This window comes from Pteropus medius, unplaced genomic scaffold (assembly GCF_902729225.1).
Source record: "Pteropus medius unplaced genomic scaffold, Ma_sr-lr_union100, whole genome shotgun sequence".
NCBI classification, from domain to species: Eukaryota; Metazoa; Chordata; class Mammalia; order Chiroptera; family Pteropodidae; genus Pteropus; species Pteropus medius.
Window position 1 is genome coordinate 18,929,091 of NW_024347791.1, and position 24,285 is coordinate 18,953,375.

At 36.7% G+C, this 24,285-nt stretch overlaps 1 protein-coding gene across 3 annotated transcripts in view; it reads left to right on the forward strand.

The window, feature by feature from the left end:
* Window positions 1-4,661: 4,661 nt before the first annotated feature.
* ABCB1 (ATP binding cassette subfamily B member 1) overlaps window positions 4,662-24,285 on the forward strand; it is an 87,002-nt gene continuing 67,378 nt past the window's right edge. The window contains exons 1-4 of one of the 3 annotated variants that reach the window (XM_039878208.1): window positions 4,662-4,821; window positions 5,382-5,449; window positions 10,781-10,832; window positions 19,993-20,164. In XM_039878208.1, the coding sequence (XP_039734142.1) occupies window positions 5,388-5,449; window positions 10,781-10,832; window positions 19,993-20,164 (286 nt within the window). In that variant the 5' untranslated portion in view covers window positions 4,662-4,821; window positions 5,382-5,387. Of the gene's footprint in view, window positions 4,822-5,375; window positions 5,450-10,778; window positions 10,833-19,992; window positions 20,165-24,285 lie in introns of those variants that run through there. The other 2 variants (XM_039878209.1, XM_039878210.1) reach the window with 2 other exon arrangements.

The window sequence follows — 24,285 nt, forward strand, 5'->3', positions numbered from 1 at the left end:
GCACGAGTGATGCCATTTTGGGCTTGTGTTTTTGTTTCTTTTTTCTTTAATGCTAGTCATTATGCTTTCACTCTTCTAATTTTTACTCCTGTCTTGGTATTCCATTAATCATCTTTATTAGGATATCTGGATAAAAATACCATTTACTCAATGCCAAACACTTTTCAAGTCTTACCTGATTTACTTCTTACAAAAACCCTAGATGGATTCTGTTACCGTGTCCTTTTTAATGATGCAGAAATCAGGGTTTTGAGAGGCTGAGTAACCTGTCCACTCAGCAAAGTGAAGTTAGAATTCAAATCCTTTTGAGCCTCACTTTTTTCTCATCTTTCCCTTGATCTTAGTCTTTTGTCCTCTCTCCCATTAATTTCATAATTCATTTAAAAATATTCTTGTGTGATTATGCTATGTTTAATAGAGGTCAGTGACTTGCTCGTAGGGGTAATTTTCTAGTGGAGTTTTGAGGCTGGTAGAGGTTATAGAACTGTCACGCCCCCAAAAATAACTTAGCAAGTAAGGCCCTACTTGTCTAACTAACTTCTATAATGTTGTCTCTGATATCAGAATCTTGACACTTAATATTTTTAACAACGTTTATTGAATCTTTATTTTTTATAAGTTGCAGCACTGTTAAAAGATAAAAAGAAATTCCTAATCACGTAAAAAATTAATAATAAATATCAAATGAGGTATAGCTAATGAGCAAGAGGATTAGAGAAGGGTAGAAATCACTTCTCACTAGTGTAGACAGAAAGGTTTACAGAGAAGTAAAATTCAGGCTTCTATTTGCTATTGACTTGACACATGGCTAGGTCACTGAACTTTAAATAAAGTCATTTTATTATCATCTGATTGCCATTTCATTGTTGCAGCATTGGCTGAATGAGGTTAAGAGAAATAACCTCTTTTGAAGATGATTAGAGTTACATTGAGAGTCTGTTTATTATTATTTTATTTTATTTTATTTTATTTTATTAGTGCACACGTACATAGAAGAAATCTGATGTATTCAACCTTGAGTTTAGGTACAGTCATTCAACGTCCCTTGTCATTAAGACAGTCACATGTCCTTTATAGATAAAAGTTAAACCTAAATGAGTGGATCCTTTATTGTTATTGCCATGATTTGGTCATTTATCTTGCTCTTTGGACTGGAAATATTCTTTCTCTGACTCAGGTCAAGTATATTCATCAGTGGGAACTTGGATTCTTTCTTTCACAGTATTGAACCTTTAATTCATATTCAGACTGGTTAAATAGAAGAACTAGGAGAAATAGGGAAAATGAATTATTGGAGAGATCAGGGGGAAAACCCAGTATTTAAAATAAAAGAGGCATGGGAAGAAACTCCTGAAGAATGAAAAATTCCTTTCTCAAGATAAGAGAAAGTAGATGAAAAACATAATAGATAATTTTTAAGAGAGTCCTGAGAAAATAATAAAGGGTTAAGGATCTAGGATGTGAATATTTATCTGAATATAGAACCAGAGAGCCTGCATGTTTTTTAACGACACATTTTTAGTCAATGCTTGTTAATTGAGAGAAACACATGTAATGGATTTTCTAATGATGGCAGAATTTAAAATCCAAAAATTCCACATTAAAGAAATATAAACGTTTATTAAGAACACATTTAAAGAAATTAAAAGGAAGAAATTTGAACTAAGATTAATTTGTGTACTGTTTAATAGGCTATAAGATAAAAAGAACTAATGAGAGTAGCTAAAACACTGGTAGGCCTTTTACATCTAATATCTAATATTTCAATGCACTGGGAGAAACTCACTGTTTATGGGACTTATATGGCAAATACTCTTTACATTTAAGATTAAGTTGTTTGCAGATCTTTGCCTATTAGTTTTGATTGAAGTAGGGTAGAAAGGTATATTTCAGAAAAAGTTAATGTTATTTTGGGCAGTGAACATTTTCGAAGAAAATAAGGCAACTAGCCTGACAATAGTATTTATAGAACTTCTACCACTGGAAAAGCACTGTACTGACTGTTATACAAATAAATAAATAAAACACAATCTCAGTCTATCTGTTACAATAAAACTTCCACAAATAAAATAATCTACAATCTCCCTGAAGGCAGTTTGTAATGTTTAAATCATCTACCACTGTAATTTAGCACAATGTTTAGCATATGGCAGGCACTCAGTAAATGTGGAATAAATTTGGACTGAATTCAAGCCTAGACTTATGGAGAAACATCTCAATAAGTATACGTTCAAATAATTTAAAAAATTTTAAGCAGCGTACAAAAGAACAATGTCCTATCTTAGAATCAAAAACCTTTACATAATTTTGTACTTAGACCACACTTTCCTGAGTCAACCTGTTCGTTCAGTTTTTTTTCCATTCATTCATTTAACACATACTTGTTGAGCATTTACTATGTGCCAGACACTGTTTCTAGGTGGCTCAAGCAAAATAACACGACTTTTGAGTAGATTTGAAAAAAATGAGGAAATGAGTCATACTATACAGCTAACTGTTTCAGGCAGAGGAAATGGTAAGTGCAAAGACTCTAAGCTAGAAGCACTCTTAGGTGTTTTAGTAACAGAAAGCTGATGAGACTGGAACATAATTAATAAGAAAAGAGTAATAAGAGATGAGGTCAGATGTAAGAGGGAGCCAGATCAGGTAGGGATTTGAAGAAAACTTTGGATTTTACTCTGAGTAAGGGAGGGAATGGTTGGATAGTGACTGAATTTGACCTGATTTACTCTTAACAATAGACCTTGCAGAGGGGAGGTTGAAGAAAGACTGTTAAAGAGAGTTAAAGGTAAAAGCCAAGAGACCAGTTTTGATGTTATTGCAATATTTGTGGAGACAAATGCTGGGGAAAGTAACAACAAAGGTCCAAAATGGTGTTATATTTGTTCATATTATTTAAGCACTGGCCTTTCCCCCCTCTATTACTTTATTGAATAGACTGCAGCAGGGATACAAATCTTGAGTGTTAGGAGAGTCCTTGGTGAAAGGACTGGTGGAGGACAGGAAGATGCAGAATTACGGGGAGGCACACTTCAAAAAGGGAAAAATAGCTACTTGAACGAAGGTGTGTAAGTGAGGATTCTGAAAGGAGCTACATGGGTTTCCTCAGAAGATGGGCAGTAATGTGAGACAGGAATTAAAGTCTTCAAAGGTCGAGGACTGTGGCTTGAAAGTAGCCAGAACTTTCCATTATTTTAGGCCCATCATATTTTATATCCACATTTTCATGTCAGTGGAGCAAAGAAACTAAAAAATACATATTACTAGAATAGAGCTTTACCGAAAACTCTCTGGGCTATTCTGATCCTTAAACTTTGTATGTCCTTGATAGAGATTTTCACGTGAAGCTCCAGCCTGCTGGCATATATAATTGGCATAATATTATACTTCAAAAAAATACCTTGCATTATGTTAGGGAGGACTTAAGGTAGTTTCAAAATATACCTGAAGTATAGGAAGATCACGTATGCTAATGGTGAGACAAAGTAAAACAAAAGTGGAAACAGAGCAGATACATAAATCAGATTAAAAATGCATGTGATGAAGAGAAAAGCTTTATACATCTGCCCCAGGTGGCCCAAAGGGTTAGTATTAAGCCTTTAAGCAGTGAACCGACGCTATACACATGCATATCCAATTAGAACATGTAGAAAATTAGTGGCTTGTTAGAACGTCTAATTAATAGTTTGTAAAGAAAGAAACCTGATATACAGCTAAAAAAAAAAAAAAAAAAACAAACAAAAAACCGAGGCAGGGAAAATTTGTAGTAAAGGATAGAAAGAAAATATGGCTTTGAAGTACGACTTAAAGCGTGGAAAACCAAGCTATACAGTAAAATATAAAAAAGAGGTTTTTTTTAAACTTCTCAGTGAGCTGAGTGGCAACACATATAAGTCAGAGAACACAGACTAAAGGTCACAAAAACATTTATTTCCTCTAGGTTTATAAGAAGTATGAAAAAGTCTGATGTGAGTTTTATGAATTTGAATTGTGAAGATTACACTTACTTTTCATCAACTTGAAGAAGACAGTAGATGGGAAAAAACAGTAACATGGTAGCAGTAAATATGGAATTAAATTAGAACTAAAGTAATATGCTAAAGAACATGATACTTTAATAATCGAAATGAAAATATAAGAGTTTTAAAGCGCCTTGGGAAAAACAAGGGCATTGATATGCTGGCTAAAATTTGAACATATTACATACTTTTAAATACTATTTCTACCCTGAAATATCCGTTTCAATTTGCATATTAAAACATCTTCCTATTCATTTTTTAATTTATCTTTAATAAAAAACGAACACATAACCTCAGGAACTGTCAAATATCCTGAAGACTTTTACAGAAAAATTTCACCTGGCCTTTTTAAAGGAGCTGCTAGAAAGGGAAGTTTAATTCGTTTTAACTACAGAACGGGCGAGGTCGGCGATTGTTTTATTAACTGTATTAGATGCGATGCCAAAGAAAGTTTCCCTTATTGACTCAAGACCCCGGGAGCCATATGGACAAGTACGGGCGTAACTCTGTAAATGTAAGCGCCCTAGGTGATTCAGCCGACAGGCCTTTTTCGATTTGCCTTTTTGCGGAGGATATTCCTCCTAGAAATTCACTCTGTTTCGTAACTTGTCGGGAGGGGCGGGCAAGTGGTCTGGTTGATTGGCTGGGCAGAAGAGCCGCAGGGCTCACTTCGCTGCAGGAAGCCGGGGCAAACTCCAGCGTTGGCTCCTCCTAGCTCGAGGAAACCAGGGCTGACGCTCACATCCTCCGGGGCGTTCCATCAAAATCCACGTCTTGGTGGACAATCCAAGGAAAGCCCGAGGTAGGGGTGCGCGAAGTTGGGGACCGGATGGCGACAGTTCGCAGGAAGGGTCGGGCTCTCCAATTTCCTGAGCTCGGTCCCTGTGGAAGAAGGGCTTCGGATGAGGATGGAGAGGGATATTCTAATTGGGAAGTCCATGCAGACCAAGTGGGATGAGACCTAGAGTCACTCGGGGAGCTCCTGGAGCACCCCTGACCCATAGTTTTCGGCGCTAGCCACGCGTTCTAGATTATGCTGTCCCGAGCGCGTAGAGTTAGCGCGGTACCAGAACCGAGTATCTGAGCCAGCGGGCGGGTGGACGGAGAAAGCATCGTCTGGTCGTGGGGAACCGGAAGCGAGAGCCTCAGTGTCAGCGGACAAAGTCAAGGACGCGCCAACGTCCTCTAGCTCTGCTGGCGAGAGGAGAGGCTGGAGGGCTCGCGCGCGGGCACCCTCTGGGGCGACCATCCCGGCTAGCGCACCGCCCTGCCTCTCGCCCCGCTCCGCGCGCGAGTAAAGCTGTCTCACCTCCGTCTCCCGCGGATCCCGCGTTTGGCTCATCGACTGTGGTTTCTCCTCAGGTCGCGATGGATCATGAAGGGGGCCAGAATGGGAGAGCAGGGAAGAACTTGAAGATGGGCAAAAAAAGGTAGCCAATTTGTTTCTTTCATGCTTTACATGATCTGAGAGATCTGGGCAATTCATTTCTATCCTCCAGCTCTGAAATAAATAAACAAATGATGATGAGGATGATGAGGATGATTTTAATCTTAAACGCTAGCGGTTGCCCTGCAGAAGTTTGCTGGTTGAGTTGAGCACAGCGTTTGCATTCTCCCTCCGGCTTGGCGAGCTTTTTCCTCATCATTCTGGTTTCAGGCCAATGCACACATTCTTTTTCTGTGTTTTATAACCTTGTTTACAAGCCAGGTAGATCGGCCCTGTTGATCGTCTTCGTGCCTGAACCTTTGCGCTCTGCTCCGTGGGCTAGTCTCTTGCTTCGGGTAAAACAGTAACATAAACTTTAGATGTTTGTAGCATGGCAGATGGGACAGAAGGCCAAAACTACATTTAGGTGTTAATGTTTTTAAAAAGGCAATGAATATCTGACCCTTGTAGAAGAATATCTGAAAGTAGAAGACAGCAGTACCGAAGAAGTTACTAGCATGGTGTGAAACTATCCAGATTGTATATAGAATTCGTAATGTAACCCACAGGAAAAATAATTATTTTAAGTAAATTTTGATCACAGTGCAGTGTCTGTACAGGAAATTTAAAACCTCACACAGTAGGTTCATTGTTAGTAGTAGATTGTAAAATAGAACAAGTTGGTAAATATGTTATTATTAGAAACTGAACTTTTCAGTGTAAGAGCAAAGAAATACAAATGTGGACAATAAGTTTTTAAAAATAATGGTTAAATTTGAATTTAAACTTCAAATATGGACTCAATTTTTAATAGTTCACTTTCTGTCCACCAAAAGGGACAGTAGCAATGAACACACGGAGTGCCAGATCTTGGTTTCTAAATACCATTCCTCACTAAAAGGAATTTGAATGCCATAGAAAAAATGGCTAATTCTAACCAGGTCTGGGCAGAGAAAATACAGATTGAGGATGGAGTATCTTGTGGTACCCCAAAGCAAGAATGTGGAATTTAATAAAGTCAAAAGGACACAGCAGCTGGCTTGAAGGGGCTTCCACTGGTCAAATCTGGGACAGTGTGAACAACACTGTACTTGATTGTGAAATACTGAACACAATCCATCAGTCCTTAATAAAATTCTGAGAGGAGGAGGAAAACTAAAAAGGTGGGAGAGGTAGAGAGAATAAAGGAACATTCTTTACAGAAAATTGCCAGCTATTGTTTTGTAACCTTGATTGTTATCATCGATTCAGGCAAAAATTGTTAATGGATCCTCAATCACTCAGAGAAAAATTGTATCTGAGAATTATCCAAAATTCCTACTATTTGGAAAAAGAAAAGTGTGCTTTTCCAGTGGGGAAATTTTGAGTTAGCACCTTAACCAAGTGATCATACCTGGTATTGCTTATGGTAGAATATACTGTGTTAGTGACAAGACACCACCTAGGAAGTATATTAGCAAAAACATTGAGTCTGAACCCAGTAAAGCGTCTAGACTGATTCTGTCCAATAGAAATATACTGTGAACCACATTTGTAATTATTAATTTTCTAGTAGCAACATTAAAAAAGTAAAAAGAAACAGGTGAAATTCATTTTGAAAATATAGTTTAAGGAACCCAGTATATCCAAAATATTGTCATTTCTACCCGTAATCAGAATTATTAGTCAGATAGTTTACATTTTCTTTTTCATACAATAGCGTGTCCCCCTCCCCCACCTTATCCACAGGGGATATGTTCCAAGACCTCTGATGGATGCCTGAAACCAAGGGTAGTACCTAATCCTATACATAACAGATGACCCTTGAACAGTACAGGTTTGAACTATGCAGGTCCACTAATACTATTTTTTTCAATTGACCTGTGCAGTTCAAACCTGCGTTGTTTAAGAGTCAACTGGCAGTTGGGAATTCAAGTATGCAGAGGGCCAACTAAAGTTATATGCAGATTTTTGATTGTGTGGGCATTCGGTGCCTGTAACACACCCCTCCCCCAGTACTTTAAGGCTCAACTGTACTACTATATTTTTTCCTATACATCTATACCTATGATTAAGTTCATTTATAAATTAGGTACGATAAGAAATTAACAACAACAACAACAATATACTGTAATAAAAGTTATGTGAATGGCTTTGGGGCCATTATTAAGTAAAATAAAGGTTACTTGAACATAAGTACTGCAATACAGAGACAGCCAAGCTGATAACCAAGATGGATACTAAGTGACTAACAGGTAGTGTATACAGCATGGGGATGCTGGACGAAGGGATGATTCATGTCTCCAGCTGGTAGACATAAAATAGTACCACTCTACTCAAAACAATACACAGTTTTAAACTTATAAATTGTTTATTTCTGGAATTTTCCATTTAATACTTTTAGACCACAGTTTTAGACTATGAGTAATTGAAACTGCAGAAAGTGAAACCACAGATATGGATGAAAGATACTACGAAGTCCTCATATCTGCTGTGTATTTTATATTTAACTGCACAACTCAATTTGAACTCAGTTTGAAACGCAAATTTGAGATGTGGGGCATTGTGCCTACAAAAAGTCAATGTGGGTGGGAGTGGAAGGGCAGAAGAACTTATAGATTTAAAAAAGAAACTAAAAAGACAAAACACCGAATGCAATGTGTGACCCTTGATTTCATCAGACATCAGAAAAGGAAAAACCCATAGAAAACATTCTTGAGAAATTTATGGATTGGATATTATATGATATCAAAATTGCTATTAATTTTTTTAGATGTGATACTGGTAGAAAACATGTGCCATAATATTTACAATTTACTTTCAAGTGATTCAGCAAAGTATTAACAATAACATATACTTCCTTATACAGATAAAGAAAATATTGTCAAAATGTTAATTGTTGAATCTAGGTGAATGTTATATGAATAGTAATTATTACTATTCTTTTAACTTTTCTGTTTATTTGAAATTTTTCATAATACAAAGTTTTCACATAAACCAAGAAAAAAAAAGACTCCATAGAGTGAAGGGAGATATTTCCCTTTTTGTTTTAAACTTTAAAAAAAAAAACAAAAAAAAAAACAACTTGGTACCTTGAAGATCTATGTACTTATGACACAAACACTTGAAGTAGGAAGTGTTAAAGATATGTGGAGGGAAATGATAAAGAAGGTATGTTCAAGCCTGTACATGCCTTCATTTTAATATTCATTTTATGGCCTACAGACTGTTTCCAAACTTTTTTCAATAATTTTTTCAAGTTAAGTAGTTCTTAATAAAACTATGTATATTTTTTCCTGTTTTACTGAGATATAATTGACATACAACACTGTATAAGTTTAAGGTATACAGGATAATGGTTTTACTTACATATATTGTGAAATGATTCCTACAATAAGTTTCGTTAACATCCATCCATCATCTCATACAGAAATGATAAAAAGCAAAACCAAAAAAAAACAAAAGTATTTTCTTTGTGATGAGAACTCTTGGGATCTACTCTCTTAACAATTTTCCTATGCACCAAAGAGCAGTGTTAACTACAGTCACCGTGTTGTGCATCACATCCCTGGTACTTGACCTTATAACTGGAAGTTTGTACCTTTGGACCACTTCCTTCTCTCCTCACTGACCCTACCCGCCCTGCCCCCTCCATTAACCACAAATCTGATCTCTTTTTCTATGAGTTTGGTTTTTTTAAAACTATATATTCTAATTTGAAATTATAAAGAAGCATATGGCTTTGTTGGTATAATACTTAGATAATTGTACCATTTGGAATATCTTATTTTTTAAAAAATTTACTGGGGTGACATTGGTTAATAAAATTATGTAGGTTTCAAGTATACAAATCAATAATACATCTATATATTGCACTGTGTATATTGTGTTTTGAGCTGATGGGGTAAATGAGTGATCTAGTAAGGGTGAGAGTCAGTGTGGAAGTGCCTATGTCCATGTAGTGCACTCACACAGAAGTCTGAGGTTGCACTGAGTGTCTGATGTTGAGGGGATGGACTTTTCTGTTTAAATCTTGGCTTTGTTCTGTTTATGTGACCTTGGGCAACCTAGTTAACTCATCTGCAGTTTTTTCATCTCTAAAAGAAGGACAAAAATGTGCCTGCTTTACAGAGATTAAGATTAAATGAGATCATGTATGGGAAGTGTTTACTTAGCCTCAGGAATAGTATAAATTCTCCAAAGTAACAGCAGTTTTAGAGAATGAAAAAATAAATAAAAGCTTAGAGGTAAAACTCAATTTTGTACGGCTATTTTTCTCCTCTCATCCTGGTTCCAGGGTCACTGAAACCATGCCTTTACTGGGAACAGGGTGAGACCACATTTATAGAGTTATGTTTGTGTATTTTGTGTGTTTTTTTTGTGTCCATCTAATATCACTCCAAGGCCAAATATGGGGTAAACTCTGGATTTTTTTTTAGAAGTCTCTTCAACTCTGACCTCACTTAGCATTAAGAAACAAAGACAACGATGAATTTACATTTAGAATTTGAAAACCTATGTAAAAATAATGTGGTTCTTCTCTGAAACAGCTTTTCTTTTGTACATTTGAAAATATAAATGCAGAGGCTGGTCATGGTTGGTTTACTGTCATGTCCTGGGTAGCAGTTACATAGAGTGGAAACAAGTTATAAAGGATTCATTTGAATCTGGGTTCAAAGTAATAATTGACTTTCTTATGCCTGAGGACAGCTTTTTTGCACTTTACAGACCATCTTCTCTAACCATAGCTTTTGAAGGTTGCGTCTATTGCTATAAGGGCTCCAGACATCTTTCAGAATTAGATTTGTCCATAGTGATTTAATTACTTTTCTTCTTAGTTTGTGCCTAGCATTTGATTGCCATTACTTTCCAACAGTAAAAATAATGATAGTAGAGAGAATAGCTATTTCTGGGTAGTAGATAGAATAGCTATTTCTAAAATTACTCTTATGATAATTAAGGGGATTAGGTTGGGAGAACATGAATGATTTTGTAATTAGCGTAAAAATAGGAAGCTGTCTCTTTTTAGTATTTTTTCAAATTACAAAAGTTGTGAGTTGTGTGTGTATTTATCATAGAAAATTAGGAAATACTAAAGGCATGGGAAGAAAATATTTTGATAGAAATCTCAACATCTGGTGATAAATATATATAGATTTCTAAATAAATGTAAACATGTTTAAACTTCATAAATGAGATCATACTATTAACCTGTTGTGTGTGTGTGTGTGTGTGTGTGTGTGTATTTTACTGAATAATATATTGTGGACATGTTATAAGCTCTATGTTAATTTGTTAACTTGAAAACCTATGTAATTTTAAAAATTTTGTGTAATTCTATTGCTATGTTTTTCAGTAAAAAAGATGAGAAGAAAGAAAAGAAACCAACTGTCAGTGCACTTGCAATGGTGAGTTTTGAATTTATTCACTATTCAAAATGCTTTGGAAATTTGACTCCTCCTTACCTAGAGAAGAGATATTGCACCTCATATAATATTTTCTTGGTGAGTATGTAAATGGAGAGGAAACCGAATTGGTTTAATTAAGTTTTTTTTCAGAGGAATGCTTATTATAACTTGCCATGAGAATTGAGCCTCAATAGCTACCCTTTTTGTCTTAGATTTCAGTATTCCCGTAATTAGTTATGTCATCAGTGATTTGTTATCTATACAAGCACTTCTCCCAGTTATCTTGGTACAGATAACAGATCTCTCTGCCATAGGGATAGAGAACAGCCACAGGGAGTGTGGTTCAAATAGGACACAAGTTTCCCTGTCATCAATGGCTCTGAAATCCTGGCAGGTTTGAGGTCACAGTTCTAGTTATCCATATAATATCAGTTGAAAATGGCACATTTATTACTCTGACTAGTACATGTTATCATTTCTCTGTGCTGAATAACTGAAAATCTAGAATTTGAAAACTTCACTGTAATTCTTTATCTCATTTTCTGGTTGCACGGCGGTTGCTTAGAAGCTTTTCTTTAATCAACTTGGAATAAGATAAGGATTTTATAGATGTGACTAGTTGATGGTCTCTCTCTACCTGAATCCTTTTTTTCTAAGAGTGCAGACTTAGGTGAACTGTGGGATTAAAACCTGGAAGACTACTGGACCAATCAAGTCTTGCAGAGTACTCTTCATAATTCAGTCATAACACAACAGACATTTTTTGAAATGTACGGAGGAGGGATAGGCTGTCTTATAAAATGGATATTAGTAAATTGAATGTAGAAATAGTTATAGGCAGGAAAAAACAGTCATCTGACTTTTACACTGAGGACTCTGTGGTCATCTCATATGATCTTCGTCGTCCTGAGCCACAATTGCTCTGGCTATGGTTCCACCTTTTATTCTATCTCCACTCTGTTTGAAATTTTGGGGAGATGAGACTATATGTTTGGGTCATTCTCAGGAAGACTACTTGAGAGATCAAGTGACAGTTTTTGTTTGTTTTAGGTTTCATTGTGTTTTTGTATTGAAAGAAGCTTTTATGTTTAAGAAGGGTTTATTCCTAAGATTTAGTTTCAGTTCTGTCATTTCAAAACCAAATATTTCTGTCTTTTATAGCTTTGTTTTTATTATTTGTAGCTTAAGTTTTAAAACAAGTCTTATATTTTGGAAAATTTAACAGACCTAATACACAGAGGTAATACTATCAATACAGGTTAAGCCACAAAAGAATAAAAATCTAGAGTTTGAATGTGAGATAATGATAACACACATATAGTATCAAATGTCATACATTCTTCTCAGCACTTTATATATGAACTCGTTTTTTGTTACAACTCCCTTTGAGATAGATACTATATTATTAGCATCTAAAAATAGATATTTGCCCAAGGATACACAGCAGGGCCAGGTTTCAGACCTGGGAAGTTTATGTTCCAAGTCACAGTGCTCAGGATAGCATTGAAAGAATATATTCTAAGCCTTTTGACAAAATGCTGTACTATTAATGTGGGTTTTCCTGTGTCATTTCCTTAAGAGTTGACATAGAAAACTGTGAACTTAACTGTGTATAAAACATAACCACAAGGACACATTCAAACAGTTAACCAATAAAATGCTGATGTTATTGGCATTACTTATGAATAACAGTATCCAGCTAAGACAAGAACTCATGAATTAGGGGTTTCCAAGAACCCCAGGTTTGATGATTCGCTAGAAAAATCCACAGGACTCAGCACATAATCACACTCACGGTTAAGATTTTTACAGCAGAAGGATACAAAGCAGAATCAGCCATGGGAAAAGGCACACGGAGAACCATGCAGGAGAAACCAGGCACAAGCTCCCAGCCCCCTCCCAGTGGAGTCTTCACAATGACACGAAAGTGAATTAGGCACTTGTGTTATCCTTATACTCCAAATGATGAAGCAGACTCAGAAACGTTAAGCAATATACTCAAAGTCACAGAGTCAGATAGCTAGTAAAGGAGCAAGCCCGGGGTTTTACCCAGATCTGTTTAGTCTAGAGCCAAAGCTTTTAACAACTTTAATCATTTATTATAGTTTATGACTGGATAAGCATTTATCTGCCCAGAATTGAAGAACTCTGATAATGCTGTTATATTCTGACCACCTGGTCATTCCTCAGTCATTGAAGGCTTTGCCACCTGGCTCAGTGTTTCCCCTTTTCATCCCTGGTGCCTTTGGGTGACTTTTATGCTATTAAGGGTAACCACTCCTTGATCTTCACAGCTACAATAATCTTTTCCTCCCCATCATCCCAGCCTGGATTTTGTTGTTATTTTAAACTGTTCTATCTCCAGCGTGACCAGTTGAAGCAGCTAGCTTGAATTAGCCAGCCATCTGCTCTCTTTTCAATCTGCTCACTGTTCTCTCTTGATCTTGAGCCCACTGACCCATTAATTTCTCATCAGCCCTTTCCTGTCTTCATTCTCTTTCTTATCCAGCTTTAAGTGATGACTCTCTCTTAAGTTATTCTCTTGCCCAAACTATAAACTTCCTTTCACCTGTCATTTGCCATACACAGCCCAAGAAAAATCAGCCATCTGCACCTGAAATCTGATTGGTGCAGGAGAAACATCTCACAACAGGGTATACCCAGCACAGAAATCCTTCTGTTTTCTTCTCATTGACAATGTCAAACCTCTACTTTTTTCAAATTTCCCACCTCTCTCCACCCCCAACACCTCCTCTCACTCTTGGTGGATAACCTCTTCTTTTATTTCACAAACAAAATGGAAGCCACCTGTCAGAAGTACCTCAGCTCATCTCTCCCAATGTACAAACATATCTATAGCTAGATCAGTTCCCTCTTTCTTCTCTCCTATACAATAGAAGAATCATATGGTTCTTAAAACACCTCACTGTATCTTCATCTCTCCATCTCGATGGGGTCTTTCCCAGCGGCATTTACACATCAGGTGTGTTTAATTTCACTAATGCCCTCCTTAAAGTCATCCCTCTCTAGCTTGCTTCCGATACAAGAGTTGCCTTTGCTCTGTCTCAGTTTCACCTTGCAATCGCTTCTTAAAATATTATAATTTGGCTTCTGTCTCCACCACTCACCAAATTCAGTGGGTATGTTTTGATTCTTTCTGGCCTGTAAGTAGCACTTGATACTGTCCTCTATATTCTTTCTTCCCTTTATCTGTGATGCCACAGTCTACTGATTTTCCTTTCAACTCTTCAGTTTTTTCTTGTGTCACCTTTGCCTGTGAAGTTAGAATTCCATAACCTTTTATCCCAGGAATCAGTGATGGTGTTGGCATTTCTCTAATTTCATGCAGCTATTTCCTACTGTTTTCATGCAAAACTCCTTTCTCATTTGAGTTTCGTTCTGCACAATAATAGTATCTTCTATCCATTTTCAGTAGTGTCCTTCTGATTTCTAGTTAATTTTCCTCTTCCATGGAGAACACTGGCATTTGATTGCTTCTGTTTTGTTCACCTGTGCTCTCATTATTCTATTTTGGTAACCTTATTAATTATTCCTGGGCTTAAGATTTGACCTCTTTAGTTCCAACAACCTTCATTCCTACTCTCTAGTAAGTTATAGTTGTGGACAAGGACCTTGGGCTTATCACCTGTATGGACACCCATCTATGAAGCTGTAAACTCAAATGAATGTCACCCTTAATTTCTGATTCCTTCTAGCTTGGCCATTCCTCTTTATTATCCTTTTTTTTTTTTTTTTTTTTTTGACATTACGCATTTATTTACTATTGCTTCATAATGAAATATCACTAACTTAGTGACTTAAAACTACATAAATTTATTACCTTAGAGTTCTGGGATCAGAAGTCTTACTGGGCTAAAATCAAGATGCCACTAAGGCTGGATTTCTTCTGGAGGTTCTAAGAGAGAAGCTGATTCTCTTCACTTTTTCAGCTTCTAGATGCTGCCTGTATTCCTAAACTCATGGCCCCTACCTTGCATCACTCCAACCCCTTACTTCAGTCATCATTTCTCCTGCTACTGACTTTGATCCTTTTGGTTCCCTCTTATAAGAACCCTTGTGATTACATTGGGCCCACTTGGATAATCCAGGATAATCTACCCATTTTAAGATCCTTAACATCTGCAAAGTCTCTTTTACTGTGCAAGGAAACATATTTACAGGTTTCAGGATTAGGATACAGACATGTTTGGTGGGAGAGGGGCATTATTCTGCCTACCACACATAGTTAAGACTTTGCTCTTGTAACCACTCTCTTTACTCCTAGTCTCTTTCTTTCATTTCTGCTCTTCTAAAAACTATTTGACCCATAGTAGCCACATTAAATCGCCTAAGTTCCTCCCTTAAAACACTCTAATATGCCTTTCCTTTACACTTCCTCCTGTAACTATAAATGGCCCTCCATCATCTGACCTCTGTCTCATCTCTGACTTCACTCTAGACTCTTATCCTCTACTCTGCTCTTGCTGCAGTGGTAATTTTGTTTGGTCCTTGAGACACACCAAACTATATTCAACCCAAGACATTTGCATTTGCTCTTCCTGCCTGAAATGCTCGGTCTCTGGATTATCACATGACAAACTGTATCCTTCCTGTCACTGAGGTCTCACCTCAGATTCTGCCTTCTCAGAGAGATGTCCCTGATCAGCCAGTCTAAGCCAGCTGGCCCCACCTATCACTGTGATCTAAGCTCCATGAGGGTAGGGGCTTTGTATGTTTCTTCACTGAATACTCCAAGTGCCTAGAACAGTGTCTGAAACTTTAATAGGTACTTAGATATTGAATGAATGTTTAAAATACATCTATTCCCTCTTTTTACTATTTGCACTGGAGTGCAAGCTTTAGGAGGACAGGAATCTTATCCTCTGTTGTTTGCAGTACTTAGTAAACTTAACCCCTATTAGGTGCTTAATAAATATCTTTTGAATATTAAATGAATGAATGAATGAATGAATGAATTCACCAGCTTCCTCCTCCAACTCAGGCACTGTGGTAAAGTCATATTCTCTGTTTAGTCTGCTATATATTACTAAACCACTCTCCTGCCAGCACTTTCTACTTCTTTGCCCTGGGAAGACCAACCCTTGTCTTTGAGCACTGATTAACTTTCCTTCCATATGGTTATGGTTCACCACCTCTTCTTCCTCTTATCAGCATCTAACCAAACATTTTCCATTTCCTTGTACTTAAAGGGCTCTGATTATAATCATTTTATACCTCTGTCTTACATTTCACCTGATATGTTATAGCTATTTTTTGTCTACCTGCTCCTTCATTGTAAGCTCCTGAAAAGTCTTATTAATTTTTATATTTCTAAAACTAATAACAGGACCTGCTTATATTGTATATTATTATATTGTATGCCTAATAAGTTTCTTTTATTGTCTCATTTTTTTATCCTCATAACAACTATGTGAAGCTTGCTGTGTATATGAATATTGTCCTCATTTTATAAACGTAGAAATTGGAGCTCAAGATTATTAAGAGTTTTTTTCCCCCAAAATCCCCTTCTTAGTAAGTGATAGACCTAGGACATTTCACTGAGCTTTTGTCCTACTCAGCATTATGTTGTCACTTTCCTCAAATCTTCTTAGCACTTTCTCTCTAGAAACCAATTTTGCCTCGAGTCACAAATATGAGATTCTGAACTCTCTCAACTTTGTCCCAAATTTCTGAAATTCTTGGAAACTTGTTTGTATCTGTGCTCATTCTTAGCTTGTTCCTTCTAGCTTGAGATGAAGAGATATACCTTTGCCTATTTGAGAAGCATCCTCCCACCATTTACCAAGTTTTATTATGAAAAATTTCAAACATATAGAAAGATAGAATAGTAAAATTTGTGCTCATATACCCAATCATTACATTATTATATGTAATAATTGTTAACATTTTGCCAACTGTTTCACCTGAAATGATAGATTTCATGATGTTTTATATGTAACTACCTCAGTTTACATCTCTCAAAAAAATGTCCTATAAAACATTTTATTATGAAACATAATACAACCATCATATTTAACAGAAGGAACAGTAACTCCTTAATATTATGTAATGCTTATATGCAGAAATTTCCAGTTATATCCAAAAATGCCTTACAATTGATTTGTTCAAAACAGGATCCAGTCAATGATGACATTTGGATATTGTGTCTTTTGAGTCTAGAACAGTTTTCTCCTCTTTTAAAATGTCATTGACATGTCAAAAGACTGTACCAGTTGTCATGTAGAATGCTTCACCTTCTGGACCATGTTATTGCTTCCTTATGGCATCATTTAACTCATTCTTCCATGCCTTGCATTTTTTATATGCTGAAAGTTCTAAAGATTTTAATACATTCATGTTAAATATTTTGGTTGGGAAAATTGTATAGGAGTTGCTGTTTACTTCATGTCTCATCACATCTGGAAACATCAGATGTCAGGGTGTTCTACTTCTTTATGATACTAATTTTGATCACTTCGTTAGGGTGATGACAGATTGGTTGGATCCCTCCATTGTAGAAGAATCTCTACCCACTTGCAGCTATGAGGGATCTTGAAGTATCATAGGATATCTTGTTTCACCCAGTAGTTGTAGAATCCACTGATAATCTCTCACCTCAGGTTCTTGAAATATTGTTTCCTTTATTCTCTAGGACTTTGCTCCATCTCAGTTTCCATCCTATATTTTAACCTATCATCTCTTTAGGTGATTTGCCTGTAAACATATGTAAGTCTTTATTAAATAGTTATCCCTGGACATTGCATCCCCCTCTAATAACCATCCTCTCTCTCCTTCCTTTTGCCCCAAGATCATCAAAAGGACAGTCAGCATGCTATCTCCATTACTTTATCTCCAAATTATTCTTAAGCCCTCTCACTTTCTATCTCTTCCTGGATGATCTTACCCACTCCCAAGACTTCTACTACATATGCTAGTGTCACAAAACTATGCCTCAAACTGAGTTCTCTCCACCATATTTCCTGGGTAGTATTTCCCCTGAAATTATAGATTTCATGTTTCACATGTAACTGGCTCAATTTACTTCAAACAACACAAGGATTTCTCTGCTCTCTTTCCCCCTAAACTCTTACTTCTTCTGGTTTGCCCTAGCTTAACGAAGGCGCTTCTTGCTCAATCAGCTTCTTGCTGCTTCTACACCTCACACCTCCAGTTTGGAAGACCACAATCTTCTCGAAGCTTATTGTAATTGTACCTGCTCTGCTGACTGCTCTTTCTGGTTGGAATGCCTTCCTTCTTGCTTCTGAACACTTGCTGAACTTCAAAGCTGGGAGGAGGCATCACCTCCTCTGTGATGCTTTTCGACAAAGGAGGGAATAACTGCTCAATTTTGTGTCTGCTCTACTTTGTACACTATGCTGTCAAGGCATGCAGAATATATATTGCACATACTTTTTAGCTTTGCCTTCCTCCTTCTCCTTAAACACTCTGAATCAGTCATTGAGTAGGCATTTAGTAAATGTTTATATTCGTGGTCTGCTTTTTTTTTTATTATGGCCAATGCTTACTTTTGGGAGTAGAATGTCTTGTGGGGGTGGTGTTGAGAGAAATCCTTGCATTTCAACTATCTTCATTCTTCTACTGAGGAATTTAATATTTTGTCCACTTTAATAAAGTCTCTAAGAGAAGATAAATGGTTTCTGCCCATCTCTTTCTCCTTGTTTGTGGGTTTTTTTTTCCCCCTTTTTTTTGGAGGTAGATGAATGCTAGTCAAGACAGAGTAACCAATGGTAAAATTTAGCCTGTTTCAATGAATTATGGAAAAAAACACAAAAAACAAAAAACAAAAACAATCCCCTCAAAGGTTTTAATTTGTAAAGGGGATGTTTTTAAATTATGTAATATGTCATTAACCCAAACTTAACCTCACTCGATTACATTTTTAAGAGCTAGAAAAAATTTCAATGTGAATATCTAAGTATATATTAGATATTTTTACACCAGACTTCAATTTTCACTAATTCTGTAACTCAGCTTCACTTTTTCTTTCCCATTTTATGGACTGCCATTCACTACCACCAAGAACTATTCTGCTCTTTATTTCTTCATTTGCCAATTTAATGTTTATTCCCATTTCTTACTCCTGTAAATTCCTTGTTAGTTAACTTTAGGATTGGTTTCTATCTCTTTATGCAGTATACATAAGCTAAACTTTTACTTTCTGCCGCTGTGTCTTTTATGTTACTTGATATTGATCTTTGTTTCTATTTATGTACCCTGACCAGGCCTATGATTTTTTACCCAGTTTCCTCCCTACAAATCTGCTGATTATATCCACACAACAAACACCTGCCTTGGGATTTATCCACAAACCCCCACAGTTGGCTTCATTTTATTTCTGTTTTTGTTTTCTTTCATTTGGTTTTCTTTTCGTCCTGAACTAGTTCCTTGAATTACAGAGGCAAAGTATTAATTGTTTCTCAGTGGGCCTGTTATAGAGCCCCAAGCCTATTCCTCTTTTCACCATTTTTTAGATCCAGAGAAGTCTTTCTTTTCTTTTTGTGACTGGCTTGCAATTAAAGAAATTGTGCAGGTCTGCATTTGTCAGTCGTTATGGCCATATTTTGTCTTCTCATAAAATCTGCCTGTTCTTTGGTGGGCATGTATCTTAACTTGTTTTTTTTCTCTTCTGTCTCATCCTTGAGGCCCGATTACATTAAAATCATGTAACAGTTCTGCTAATGCTATTTTGCAGCAGATCCGTGACCCAGGCCACTTTCTTAAAGAAAGAAAACATATTTCCTCAGAGAGACTTTTGGCAATCAAGATTTTTCTTGACTAAAAAATCTTGAGATGAAAAGTGGCTTCTATTCTTGGAAATCAGAGAACAAATACTATGTTTTTATTACTATATCATTAAAGACTTTTACAGTTTCCCAAAGGAAAGACCTATCCCTCTCCTCAAACTTCATGTGTAAGAAAAGAACACATACTGAATCCGATATGAAGAAATAGGTTAGAACTCAATAGAAGAATCAAATGCCCATTTCTAATTAGGCTATTGCAATAGTTTAGCCTGGACCAGGGTGGTAGCAGTAGTAGTCTGAGAAATGTTGGATTTGAGATGTATTTGGAAAATAAAGCAACCCACCCATGAAACTGTGCTGATTGTTCCTATTCTCTACATTTTCCCTTTTTTCAGTTTCGCTATTCGAATTGGCTTGATAAGTTGTATATGTTGCTGGGAACTATGGCCGCCATCATTCATGGAGCTGGACTTCCCCTTATGATGCTGGTTTTTGGAGACATGACAGATACCTTTGCAAATGCAGGACAGTCAGGAAACACAACTTCTGCAAACATTACTAATCAAAGTAAGTATTGTTTGTGTTACTGATTTTATTGGAAGCTTGAAGAAAAATCACTTAGAGTGATGTTTGTAGGACCCTTACAAACATTATTAAATAAGCTCTAGTATGTTTAGTGTGGTGGGAGGTGGAGGGGTCTGAGCTATAGATCATTTGTAATGAGTTTGAGAAGATGGTATTCACAAGCATTAGAATGCATAGTGGAAGTGCTGGCAGAGATATGTAGAAAAAGAGACAACTCTATAAAGTCAGAAATATCCCAGGAAGTTCTAGGAAGAGATGTAGGAACCTAATCTGGTCCTTGAATAATTAGAAATCAGATGTGAGATTCTTTGGCATTTTTTGATATTGGCATAAGAGACAAGAGTCCTGGACGATTCTAAAGTTTTTAGCCTGAGAAATTGGATAAACTGGATGCAGTTACCATCAACTGAGAAGAGGAAGGTGGAAGGGAGAGTAGGTTTGGGCAGTAAATATAGAAATTTAATTTTGGACATTGTCTCAGATTGAGCTCTTTGGAAACAGATGCTAAAATGGAGAAATTTGGCCAAAAGAAGTTTGTGCGTGTGTGTGTGTGTGTGTGTGTGTGTGTGTGCGCGCGCGCGTGCATACACACATGCTGAGAGAAATAATAGCTTGTTTGTCCACTAATGGAATGATCCAAAAGAGAGAAGAAAGTGATGCTTTGGGAGAGAGAGGGAAGAGATTTGCTTGAGTGATATACAATGACAAAGAATGAGATCTAATGTTCAAGAAGAAATATTTGCTTTAGGTAGTAGTGCTTTAGGTAGTAGTTCACCTGCAATAACAGGAGGGAAGAGAGCGTATTTGAGTGCCAGTGTCCAAAAGTCGGTAGGTAAGAATTTGTGAAATTTTTCTTTTGGTTACTTTACTTTTCTCAGTAAAGTAGGAAATAAGACATTTAGCTGATAAAGAAGGGAGATCTGAAGCAATCCTCTAGGCAGTGGGAAAGTGAATGGACTGCTGAGCTACTTTGGGTATTTCATACACGCTCTCTAACACTCTCACACTTGATTGAGAAGGGACTAGTTGATATCTCTGAGCTTCCAAGTCAACTTTGGTCAAGCATAGATTGATTTAAACTGAGCTACCCAAAGACTTACAACCTAGTTTGTGCTCAAGTAGAAATGTTGAAAACACCTCTCTGAGAATACCCTTGAGAATACAGTGATACCGTGTAGCTTTTACAATGATGCTTCAGTGATGCTTTTGGACCTTTAGGTCTCTGATGAATGCTATGAATCCTTTCCCCCAGAAACATACACATAAATATTTATACCAATTTGGGATATTTATGGATCCTTTGATACCCATCCATGGGTCTTGAAAACTACTTCTTTGTGATCCTGAAGAACACATTGTTTACCCCAAGGCAGGACTCCTCCAATTCTGTGAATGCAGGTAATGAGTTAGGCTGGAAAATTTTGTAGTCTGTTTGAGCTATAAAAAAATTCTTAATGCATTTATTACATCTTTTCATGGCATTCAAAGGTACCTGCCAAAGTGTTGTACTACCTTTGAATTGGCACTTTTCTTTTCTACCATTCACCAAAAGGAAGTTCTTGGTGTTCTCTGAAATCATTGGTTCCTATGCATGCTGTATTTGGCAATATTCTTTGGAGTCAGTTCTCTTACACTTTACAGTGGAAGAATAAAAAATTTCAGTGTTGTCTGGTAGTTCTGATCCTACTCACTTTTTTATGAAGTCCAGATATACACATTGATCTAACTGTGGGATGTATATACTAATCATTTACTACATAAGGGATAGTAGCTGCTGAAATCATCTATATTAATAAAGAAATATTGGGTTCTTAAAACAACTGTTAAAGGTTAGCCCAGTCTGGGAAGAGCAGACCATGAAATGGCTAACTGAAGCTAACAGAGCTGAACTTTGATGGGCCACAGTAAACCCAACTTGTGCTATGTCCATTGATCTTCTTAAACAAAAAAAAAAGAGAAAAAAGTACATTAACACTTGCATATATTATATCTCCATCACCCAGATATTAATTGGCTTTTATTCTTGTAAGAAAACAATTGACCTATTTAAGTAGAAGTAATAACCATTACTATCTCTTGGCTTTACCTGGACCATATATAGATGTGTGACATAGACAGTAACCTAACTTAGTTACCTAATAGCATGCATAAGTTCCCAGATGATGGTTATTAAAATATTCTATGTGCCAGCCATGGAACATGTCCTAAGTATTCATTCCTGAACCCCAAAAAACCTAGTATAGTGAGAGAAATGGACAAGTGAACCAACAAAGGCCATCGTATATGATTAGTGCTACAGAGATACACAACATGCTTGGGAAAAGAGCAAGGGCACCTAATTCCATATTTAGGAGTCATGGGAGGCTTCCAACGGGAAGTGATAACCAAGTTTAGTCATCAAAATACCTCTCTGGTGCACAAAATAAAAATATTCTATGTAACAAGTGAAACCATTTTAAAATAAATAGTAAATAAAAAATAAAGTTAATAATCCTTCCTTTATCCCCACTCCTTATTGCCATTCCCTGTTGTATATCCTTCCACATCTTTTCAAAGACAGCATGCTATCTCTACTGTTATTTTTAGTACTGTCACTAACCTGCTTGTCTGCAGATTCAGACTGAATGATCTGCCTTTATGTTTTGCCCTCTTTAGGACCACCATCAAAACATTTAATGCTATACTCCGAAGCCTGCCTTGATGGAGGGTATAGCATCAAAGGTTTTGATGGTGTTCCTAGAGATGAGGGCAAATGGACTCTCTCATGCCTCTGGAGGGATAACTAGCCTGCTGAACTTCTGGGTCCCCAGACACTCTCAGACCTTTCTTCTTGCCCTTCCCCAGGTAGAACCTCATAACTTCTCCATAGGGGTAGATTGGGTACCAGAGCCTCCTTGTTGGAACAGAAGTATTCCTTCTTTAAGGAGACTTAGATTTGCTAAGGCTCTTGGACGTCTCAGAGTTTTCAGCTAAACATACAATTTAAATAGACAGCTTTAAAACTTTTGAGTGAGCAGATCCTTCTCTGCTGCTGCACTAGACCCCTTATAAGTTTTCTCTTCTATTGATGCTTTAATCATGAGATACCGACTTTTGTCCTGCTCTTTTTGAGGTAGAGCTGACTTCTTGACACCTGACTTCCAATGGTCTCTTTCTTGTTGTTAGCATTTGCCTTTGCCTTAATATCTCTGATGACTTGGGCCTAGGGAACCCTCTGGTCTTGCCACACCCTTGTGTGAACAGAGCTGAACCACTGCTGAATTTCTATAGTATTCTGTGAATTCTCATATTCCTCATGAGATTGTCCACTATCAGGAAATGATCCAACATAAAGGTGGTTGTTATTTTAGGCATTTTGTGTTGAAGGTGACAGGTTGGGAACAAGTGTAAATGACATACAGGCAATTGAAGAAATGAGACTGAATCTTGCTATAAAATACAGGACTAGAGATTTGGCAGTATTTGAGTTGAAGGGATATTAAATCTCCTGAGACAGGATATGGAGAAAAGTAGAAGGAATGAGAATCCTAAGCCTTGAGGAAAGACTCAAATATTAACAATTACTAAAGTTAACATCTACTGAGCACTTAATATGTGCTGGGCTTAATGTATATTAACTCTTTTACACTTTTCAAGCACATGAGGTTGATACTATTGTCATCTACACTGAGGATAACATGCTAATCCAGAAGTTAAAGGACATAGGGGAGATTTGCCAAGTCTCATAGTGGTTAGCCTTAAGGAGTGGATACTCCTTATATAAGTTGTTGATTGTTTATTATCTCTAATGATTAAGTTTATGGTACATCCACACTGATGGCCTTTCTTTTTCTCCATTTCTATATTATGGTTGTTTCTGTTTGGTCTCCTACCAGATTGTGGGCTGAGGAAGGGAGGAAATGAGACACTCAAATTCAGATAAAAAGTGGAAATAACTTATTTTTATATTTATCATTATATTTATTATTTCTATTCTCACTGCTATAAAACTCATATAAGGAACTATTTGTAAAATGCCAGTTCTCAAAATCATATCTATCTTTTTCTGATTAAACTATGAGTGCATAAATCATGTATAAATCTTATTTCAGGTCTTTGGTGTT